This window comes from Rhinopithecus bieti, unplaced genomic scaffold, assembly GCF_001698545.2.
Source record: "Rhinopithecus bieti isolate Rb0 unplaced genomic scaffold, ASM169854v2 scaffold_27936, whole genome shotgun sequence".
Lineage (NCBI taxonomy): Eukaryota > Metazoa > Chordata > Mammalia > Primates > Cercopithecidae > Rhinopithecus > Rhinopithecus bieti.
Genome location: NW_016812179.1, coordinates 3399 through 13845, shown reverse-complemented (window position 1 = coordinate 13845; position 10447 = coordinate 3399). Strand labels below are relative to the sequence as shown.

The 10447-nt window shown below is 41.9% G+C and overlaps 1 protein-coding gene across 1 annotated transcript; it reads left to right on the top strand.

The window, feature by feature from the left end:
* Window positions 1-2121: 2121 nt before the first annotated feature.
* LOC108544492 (amelogenin, Y isoform-like) lies at window positions 2122-4071 on the top strand (the record flags this gene model as incomplete). The annotated part of the gene is made up of 4 exons (XM_017895625.1): window positions 2122-2169; window positions 3219-3260; window positions 3351-3395; window positions 3661-4071. Coding segments are annotated over 4 exons (546 nt in total), but the record flags the coding sequence as incomplete, so codon positions are not given.
* Window positions 4072-10447: the final 6376 nt, after the last annotated feature.

Genomic DNA, 10447 nt, shown 5'->3' with positions numbered 1-10447 from the left:
TATGTATAACTATGATGTACCCACAAAAATTTAAAAATAAATCAAGTAATTAAATAAAATAGCTTCTGAGATACCTCCACTAGAGGTTCTGATTTGGTACAACTAGGGTTTGGCCTAGGACTCTGTATTTTTACAAGCACCCCAGGAGATTCAGTTGACACCATTCACTTGTAAATATCACCACCGTTTCTAGATGGAGGAAGTTTTGGGGTTTTTTTCTGTTTTTTTTTCCTTGTTGTTATTGAGACAGAGTCTCATTCTGTTCCCCAGCCTGGAGTGCAGTGGCACGATCTCAGCTCACTGCAACCTCTACCTCTCATGTTCAAGTGATTCTCCTGCCTCAGCCTCCTGAGTAGCTGGGACTATAGGCATGTGCCAGCACACCACATTAATTTTTTGTATTTTTAGTAGAGACAGGGTTTCACCATGTTGATCAAGCTGGTCTCGAACTCCTTACCTTATGATCCGTCTGCCTCGGCCTCCCACAGTGCTGGGATGACAGGTGTGAGCCACAATGCTGGCCTGGAGGAAACTTTTGAAAGGACTCTTGAAAGGTCTCCAGAGAAAGTGCTTAATCAGCCTTATAAAAATATTACCAAAATGCTCGTTTGGTCTAAAATCCAACCCTTCTCAAGTTTCCAGCTCTCTTCTTGCCCTCCACATGTTACTGTTGTTATCCCTCAAAGGGTAAGATTTCTGTGTTAGGAATCCACTTCTAGAACCATCTTAACTATTCCTAGAAGTCCTACCTCTTTGGGTGCATCTGATAAGTATGTGGCTTTCTTGTGGTTGCCCAGGATCCTGCCTACACTCAATATATAGTGATATATTTTATATTCAAATGTATTGAACACCAGATGTCAGACCCACTCTGTCTGGATACAGGTGCATAAAGGCAGAGAACTTAGAACATATGCATGCCAAGCAGCCTGCATTTACTTTTTGGTGGCATAAAGAGCAGCTGATACAACCTGAAGCCAGCAAGCTTCCACATCTACCTCCTCTCTTCCTCTCTCGTGCACAAAGCCAAGATTCTGTGCTCTGCCTTCCTGAAATCCTGCACTGTGGCAATCCCTAGTCTTCTCAGGAATCCCAGCATTACAAATTCAGCCCTTTTCCTGCTCTCAGTCAGGAGGGTATAGGACCTGAATAAAACAATTCACATTCAGGTAAGAGTGAATAAACCCTCCTATGGAATGTGAGAATTTTAAAATAATATAGTATAGCCAGTCCTAAATGAGGTCAATGCCTGAGGGAGACTTTCTTCATGATTGTCTCTTTTTTCCTTCATATGGACCCCAGGCACAACTAGAGTTCCACAATGCAGGCACCAAACCCTTGGCCCCCACTTTAGAGAGGATAGACAGTACTGATTCAGATAATCACTCAGGTAGCCTGTTATTTTTAACTGAAAATTTTCTGCCATAAAACATGGGGAGAATAATGAAAAAGACTGGCCTAAATAAAGTCTTTCATTTTTCCATGGGATTTGTAATGTTTCTACTTTCTCTACCCATCTTGTTCTGGCATTCATTAATTTCCACCTTGTGGTTTCTTTTGTTGTTTGGATATGTTGTTTACTTTGCATGTCAATTATGACAAATCCCTTTGATACTTAAAGTACTTGACCACCACCTGATCTACAAGGGAATATTTGTAAGACAATTCTCTGCTTGTTGATATTTCTTTACTGTGTAAAAGAAACATACTTCACTCCCAAACATGGGGTGAGTTTTATCAGCACGTAAACTATTAGACAGGATAAGGTAGAATTCATTGACAACACTGGGGTGGGAGAAGGATGTTGTTTGATCACTGGAGAATAAATGTGTCCTGGTTTCTGCTTCCAAGTCTCCAACTTTAAGACTATAACCCTAGGGACAATCATTTAGCTATTCTAGACCTCTTTAAAATAAGAGGTCTCCTCTCCTACATAGTACATTTGTTTTAACAAAAAACAGACCTTAATGTATTCTATATTATACAGATTTTTTAAAAGTAATTTTAGTCTCTCTTAATGTGAACAACTGCATATTGACTTAATCTCTTACTCTCTCTTCCCTTCCTTCACACTCTCCCTTCCTCTCTCTTTCCATTCTCCTTGCCTCCTCCCTATAAAAGCTACCACCTCATCCTGGGCACCCTGGTTATATCAACTTCAGCTATGAGGTAATTTTTCTCCTTACTAATTTTGATCACTGTTTGCATTAACAGTCCCCTGGGTTCTGTAAAGAATAGTGGGTTGACTCTTCATCCCAAATGAAGTGGTTTCTCAAGTGGTCCCAATTTTACAGTTCCTACCATCAGCTTCCCAGTTTAAGCTCTGATGGTTGGTCTAAAGCCTGTGTTGTTCCAGCACCCTCCTGCCTGACCACTCGGATTGACTCCTCCTAAATATGGCTCAAGAAGATTCCATGAAAGGGCAAAAAGTCAACTCTGACTGACCAGCTTGGTTCTATCCCATCTGGTAAAATGTAAAGATTAGGTAAAATTACTGACTTGGGCAAATAATTTCCTCCCTTTGGAACCCCAGTTTCCTCATTTGGATGAGGGAAAGTACTGTAATATTCATATTTCAAAATGTTGGAGAGTAATATAGTTAACAATTATGAAAACTGCTTTGTCAGGTATAGTATGAGCAAGGTAATTAATTTTTTATTGATTAAATGCTGTATTACTATAAAAAGAATCCCCAAACCTAAGGTTAACCAATATATACTGTTCAGAAAGGAATAAATTCTTACTTCTCTCACAGGTTCAGGTAACAATCTTTGAGTTTATTTACTTACACAAGCTGCTGACAAATGTTAATAAGAATCTGATGCAAGGTTTTCTGTTAAACCTAAAAGACTGACAAATTTGATCAGTAAATTTGTGTTTTAGGATGAGGGACAGTGTTTGCACCTTTTTTTTCCCATTGTGACATCAAAGGAAAGATGAAATTAACATTATGTCACATTATTATGGCATAATTTTATGTTTCCTTTGCTCTTACAATGAAGAGCAGGAGCTATGAAAATAAACAGATTTACTCCCTTTGTAACTTCAGTCAAATTAATGAATCTCTTTAACTTCCCATGACCTTACCTAACAAGTGAGAGTAATAATACTTGTCTCCCAGCATATGACAAAAGATGAAGAATGTGTGTGATGGATATAAACATAGTGCCTGACACACAGGAAGCACCCGACAAATGTTTACCTTCTTTCTTTTGTAGAACTCACATTCTCAGGCTATCAATGTTGACAGTACTGCTTTAGTGAGTCTATATTTTATACTGCATCAGTCAATTTCTACATTGGATAAAAGTAAATTAAATCAAATGATTCTAATACATCTTTCTCTTAAGGTACTCACCCCTTTGAAGTGGTACCAGAGCATGGTAAGACCACCAGTACGTAGACATTTTGTTCTTTATTCTCTGAAATTATTAGGCATGCATTTAATTCCCATTTTCAGAAAACACCATGTGTACTCCACATACAGACACTAATGGGAAATTTAGTTTGTAAAAAATCATATCTTGTACACAGTTCAACATTTTGCAGAGGAAAATAAACAAAATACTCCTGTGGCCATAACGGCAAAGAAAACACTGCTGCTTCTCTGCGTGGAGTCACCTGAGCCAATGGTAAACCTGCCTCTCTGTTTCTCACCAGTACTCTTCCTATGGTTACGAGCCCATGGGTGGATGGCTGCGCCACCAAATCATCCCCGTGCTGTCCCAACAGCACCCCCCAACTCACACCCTGCAGCCTCATCACCACATTCCAGTGGTGCCAGCTCAGCAGCCTGTGGTCCCCCAGCAACCAATGATGCCTGTTCCTGGCCAAAACTCCATGACTCCAACCCAGTACTACCAGCCAAACCTCCTTCCCCCCGCCCAGCAGCACTATCAGCCCCAGCCTCACCAGCCCATGCAGCCCCAGCCACCTGTGCACCCCATGCAGCCCCTGCTGCCACAGCCACCTCTGCCTCCGATGTTCCCCATGCAGCCCCTGCCTCCCATGCTTCCTGATCTGACTCTGGAAGCTTGGCCAGCAACAGACAAGACCAAGCAGGAGGAAGTGGTGAGTATACCTTGAAGGCACTACAATGCAAATCCTGTTAAAATGGTGCAGCAAAGTTGGCCCCAGAATTCTAAGGGGTCCAACAACTCAGGGTCTAGAGTTGTCATAGTTACAGGTCTATGATTCCATTAGTCAGAGCAATATGTTGTCTTTACATTATAAACAAATTTATCTAAGTGGCTTGGTAATTAAGACCACAGTTTTCATGCTGGGTTTAAATTTTATTATAATTGAATTTCTACCAGAGTATAAATTATGAAAACCCATTACTAGAAAAATGTGATATGCATAATAATGTACTGAATTGAAATTTATTTAAGTAGTTTGTTTTCTCAAGAGAAATGTTATTAATGGAACTTCAAATAGAGAATTGCAGTGATATTATATACAAGTCATTTATTTCACTTCCTAATCTTTAAGATGATAAATTGTAAAAACTGAAGACTGAACAGTCTTCAAAATGTTAACAGATGTGTAAAACGGACTCAAAACAAATTTTCTGTGCCACTTATATTTATATTTGAATCCTTTTTTTCTTCCTACAACCACACAGAATTGCAAACAGTCTTTGTGGGGTTTATATTATATGCACCCATGGTAACTTTATTTCAGTACCTTTATGATTAAGATCCCTTAATCATTTTCTGGAATGGATAAACATAACTTTACTGGAAGGGTGTCAATATTCAAGCAAATAACTTCATTCTAAAGAATCTAGATTCAATTTTTAAAGGTAGAATTTTTTAAAGGTAGAAATTTTTTAAAGGTAGAAAATTTTAATCAATTGGCCTGGACCAATTCTAGTCAATTGAGTCTCTATAAGCATGGTCTAGGGCAGGGCAGTACTCTATGTGCTGTTAAAAATAGTTAGGTCCACATCCTTAAGGAATCTAGAAATTACCAAAGGGATAAAAGAAGCCCACAAATAACTAAAAAGGCCAAATGGTATTAATACTATGACAGAAGTACAGTCAAAATGCTCTGGTGAATATGGGAAATACCCTTGGCTAGCTGTCCAACAGCTTTTCTCAGCACTCCTTCCTTGTTAGCAGGGCTGGAATCAATCCCAGCATTCAGTCTTCCACAAGCTCAGGAGTTATGAGTTCCATTGTTGCCCCAGGGGAGCCCCCACCCCACAGCCAAGGTGGGGTGTGAGCAAGGCAGGTGGAGAGTGAGCTTGATACCTAGCCTGAGAAACCATGTGCCACAGAACTGTGCCATCCATAAATTGAAAAGTGCCACTCATGAACCCATGCCACTGGAGTCTAGGGTCCCAATTCTGGAGCTGTGAAGATTCTCAACAGTCTCTCAGCTAGAATCTGCTTAAGCCTCTTGAGTTCCTGGTGGGAGGGCTGACCAGCACCACAGCTGTAGCTGCCTACTGCCTAAGCAGTTTGTACTCCTTGAGGGAGGGGCAGCAGCAAGCACTGAGACTGATGGCTGCATAACATGCTAAGCTCCCTAAATGGGGGAAGGGTGGCATCCATCTCTATGCTCTGTGCTGTGCTTTTCCCCTGCTGGAGCCAGGGAGCCTGGACAGCTTGGTCCCAAGACATGTCCCATACAAGCCAGCTATAGTAGACTGCAGACAGAGCACCTCTTCAGGCCTGGTCGACCCATCCTTCCTCAATGAGTGGGTCTCCCTGGAGGAATCCAACAACTACAGCCAGAGGCTCAGTTGTTGGAGGTACCAGAACCCTCATCTCCCTGACCCTGAGCCCCAGAGGGGTGATGACAGTCTCCGGGGACAAGCAGACTTAGCCTTTCCTCTTGGCAGATCTGAAGAATCCAGGCAGCCCAGATGAGTGATTTTCCCTTCAGCAAAGCCTACCCGCTACACCAAGAGACAGTCAAAGTGCTTCATTAAATGGGTCCTATTCCCCAGGCTACTCGACTGGATGAGATCCACCAACAGGGTTGTCAGATCCCTATAGAGGAGCTATCCTACTGGCATCAGGTTGGTGCCCCAAGAGGTCAGAGATCCCAGAAGAAGAAGCAAGCATCCATCTTTGCTGTTTACCTGCCTCTTTGAGCAACATCTCCAGACATGGGAGCATACCAGATGAATAGGGCCTGAAGTGAACCCCCAGGAAATCACAGCAGCCCTACAGAAGAGGGATCTAACCATTGAAAGAAAACAAACAAACAGAAAGCAATAACAGCATCAACAACAACAAAAAGTCCTCACAAAAACCCCATTCAGGGTCAGCAGCCTCAAAGTGTGAAACTAGACAAACCCATAAACATACGACAAAGAATCAATGAAAAAATGTTGAAAACCCAGCAGGCCAGAGTGCCTCTTTTCCTCCAAATGATCGCAATGCTTCTCCAGCAAGGACACAGAACTGGATGGAGGATGAGATGGATGAAATGATAGAAGTAGGTTTCAGAAGGTGGGTAATAAGAGAAAGTCCACTGAGCTAAAGGAGCATGTTCTAACCCAGGGCAAAGAAGTTAAGAGCCTTGATAAAAGGTTAGAGGAGCTGCTAACTAGAGCATCTAGTTTAGAGAGGAATGTAAGTGACGTGATGGAGCTGAAAAACACAGCATGAGAATCTTGTGAAGAGTACATAAGTATCATAGCCAAATCAAGCACGCAGAAGAAAGGATATGAGTTTGCTCGAATAATGTGTGCAGACAAGATTAGAGAAGGAAGAATGAAAAGCAACAAGCAAAGCCTTCAAGAAACATGGAATTATGTAAAGAGACTGAACTTACGATTGATTTGAGTACCTGAAGGAAATGGGGAGAATGGAACCAACTAGAAAACTCACTTCAGACATTATCCAGCAGAAATCTCCCAACCTAGCAAGACAGGCCAACATGCATATTAACGAAATATAAAGAACAACACTAAGATACTCCACAAGAAGATCAAACTCAAGACAAATGATCATTGGATTCTCCAAGGTTGAAATGAAGGAAAAAATATTAAGGGAAGTCAGAGAAAGAGAGAGGCCAGGTCACCTAAAAAAGGAAAGTCCATAAGACTAACAGTAGACATATCAGTAGAAACCCTATAGAGCAGAAGAAATTAGGGGCCGATATTCAACATTCTTAAAGAAAAAATTTTCAGCCAAGAGTTTCATATCCAGGCAAACTAAGCTTCATAAGTGAAGGAGAAATAAAATCATTTCCAGAGAAGCAAATACTGAGTCATTTCATCACCACCAGGCCTGCCCTTGCAAGAGCTCCTGAAAGAAGCACTAAATATGGAAAGGAAAACTAGAATACCAACTGCAAAAGCACACTGAAATATAAACACCAATGGCACTATGAAGAAACTGCATCAACTAGTGTGCAAAATAACCAGTTAGCATCATGATGACAGGACTGAATTCACACATAACATTATTAACTTTAAATGTAAATGAGCTATATATCCCAATTAAAAGACACAGGCTGGCAAATTGGATAAAGACTCAAGACCTATCAGTGTGCTTTGTTTAGGAGACCATCTCATATGCAAAGACACACATAGGCTCAAAATAAAGGAATGGAAGAAAATCTACCAAATGAACAAATGGAAACCAAAAAAAGAGGAGGGGTTGCAATCCTAGCCTCTGAAAATACATACTTTAAACCAACAGAGATCAAACAAGACAAAGAAGACATAATGGTAACAGGATCAATTCAACAAGAAGAGCTAACTATCCTAAATATATGTGAATCCAATACAGGAGCACTCAGATTAATAAAACGCATTCTTATAGACCTACAAAGAGATGTAAACTCCCACACAATAATAGTGGGAGACTTTAACATCCAACCATCAATATTAGACAGATCTATGGGTCAGAAAATTAACAAGAATAATCAGGACTTGAACTCAGTTCTGAATATCTAGTGGACCTAATAAATATTTACAGAATGTTCCAACCTAAATCAACAGAATATACATTCTTCTCAGTGCCACATGGCACTACTTCTTAAATTGACGATGTAGTTGGAAGTAAGACATTCCTCAGCAAATGCAAAAGAAGTAAAATCATAACAGTCTCTCAGATCACAGTGGAATCAAATTAAAACTCAGGATTAAGAAACTGAATTAAAACTGCCCAATTACATAAAAGTTGAACAATCTGCTCCTGAATGACTCCTGGGTAAATTAAGGAAGAAATCAAGAAGTTATCTGAAACCAATGAGAAGAGATAACACACCAGAATCTCTGGGACACAGCCAAACAGTGTTAAAAGGGAAATTTATGGCACTAAATGCTACATCAGAAGGCTAGAAAAATCTGAAATTGACACCCTGTCAGGCCTCTGAGCTCAAGCTAAGTCATCATATCCCCTATGACCTGCACCTACACATCCAGATGGCTTGTTCCTGCCTTAACTGATGACATTCCACCACAAGAGAAGTGAAAACGGCCTGTTCCTGCCTTAACTGATGACATTTACCTTGTGAAATTCCTACTCTTGGCTCATCCTGGCTCAAAAGCTCCCCTGCTGAGTGCCTTGTGACCCCTGCACCCCTGCCAGCCAGACAACAACCTCCTTTGACTATAAGTTTCCTTTACCTACCCAAATCCTATAAAATGGCCCCACCCCTACTCCCTTTGCCAACTTTCTTTTCAGACTCAGCCCGTGTACACCCAGGTAAAATAAACAGCCTTGTTGCTCACACAAAGCCTGTTTAGTGGTCTCCTCACATGGCCATGAGGGACATGAGTGAAATTTTGGTGCTGTAACTCAGATTAGAATCCAGCCCTCAAACCCCACAACAGGAATTATTGGGCGGTTTGTTCACCTTCAGGGTGTACAATAATAGAGAGGAGACAGCCAGACAGCAATGCATTTCTGAGTTACAATTATTTGCCTCTGCTGTGAGAGAAAACCCAGCCACACCTCCACCACACAAGAACTTCAAAATGTCTAAGTCACACACACCTAAGCCACAGCAGTCAAGCATTCCTATAAGACTTTCTCCATCAAGAGCTTGCTACAAGTGCCAGAAATCTGGCCACTGGGCCAAGGAATACCCACAGCCTGGGATTCTTCCCAAGCCAGATGTCCCATCTGGGCATCTGGAAATCAGACTGCCCAGCTCACGTGGCAGTCACTTCTAGAGCTCCTAAAGCTCTAGCCCAAGGCTTTGTGACTGACTCCTTTCCAGATCTGCTCAGCTTGGCGGCTGAAGACTGATGCTGGCCAATCACCTCGGAAGCCCCCTGGACCATCACAGACACTGAGCTTTGGGTAACTCTCACAGTGGAAGGTAACTCCATCTCCTGTTTAATGGATATGGGGGCTACCCACTCTACATTACCTTCTTTCCAAGGGCCTGTTTCCCTTTCCCCCATAACTGTTGTGGGTATTAACAGTTAGGCTTCTAAACCTCTTAAAACTCCCCCACTCTGGTGCCAACTGGGAAAATATTCTTTAATGCACTCTTTTTTAGTTATCCCCACCTGCCCAGTTCCCTTATTAGGCTGATACATTTTAACCAAATTATCTGCTTCCCTGACTATTCCTGGATTACAGCCACATCTCATTGTTGCCTTTTGCCCCAGTTCAAAGCCTCCTTCACATCCTCCCCTTGTATCTCCCCACCTTAAACCTCAAGTATAGGACACCTCTACGCCCTCCTTGGCAACCGATCACACACCCCTTACCATCCCATTAAAACCTAATCACCCTTACCCCACTCAATGCCAATATCTCATCCCACAGCAAATTTTAAAAGGATTAAAGCCTGTTATCACTCGCCTGTTACAGCATAGCCTTCTAAAGCCTGTAAACTCCCCTAACAATTCCCCCTTTTTATCTGTCCAAAAACCGGACAAGCCTTACAGTTTAGTTCAGGATCTGTGTCTTATCAACCAAATTGTTTTGCCTATCCCATATACTCTTCTATCCTCAATACCTAACCCAAAACTCATTATTCTGTTCTGGATCTCAAACATGCTTTCTTTACTATTCCTTTGTACCCTTCATCCCAGCCTCTCCTTGCTTTCCCTTGGACTGACCCTGACACCCATCAGGCTCAGCAAATTACTGCACTGCTGTACTGCTGCAAGGCTTCACAGACAGCCCCCATTACTTCAGTCAAGCCCAAATTTCTTCCTCATCCATTACCTATCATAATTATTTGTGAAAACACATGTGCTTTTCTGGCTGATCGTGTCCCAACCCTTTTTCATCACAGTTGAAGTGCAGGGTTGTGTGGTGGAAATTCTTACACAAGAACTGGGACCACACCCTGTGGCCTTTTTATCCAGACAACTTGACCTTACTATTTCAGCCTAGCGCTCATGTCTGTGTGCAGTGGCTGTCGCTGCTTTAATAGTTTTAGAGTCCTGGCCGGGCGCGGTGGCTCAAGCCTGTAATCTCAGCACTTTGGGAGGCCGAGATGGGCGGATCACGAGGTCAGG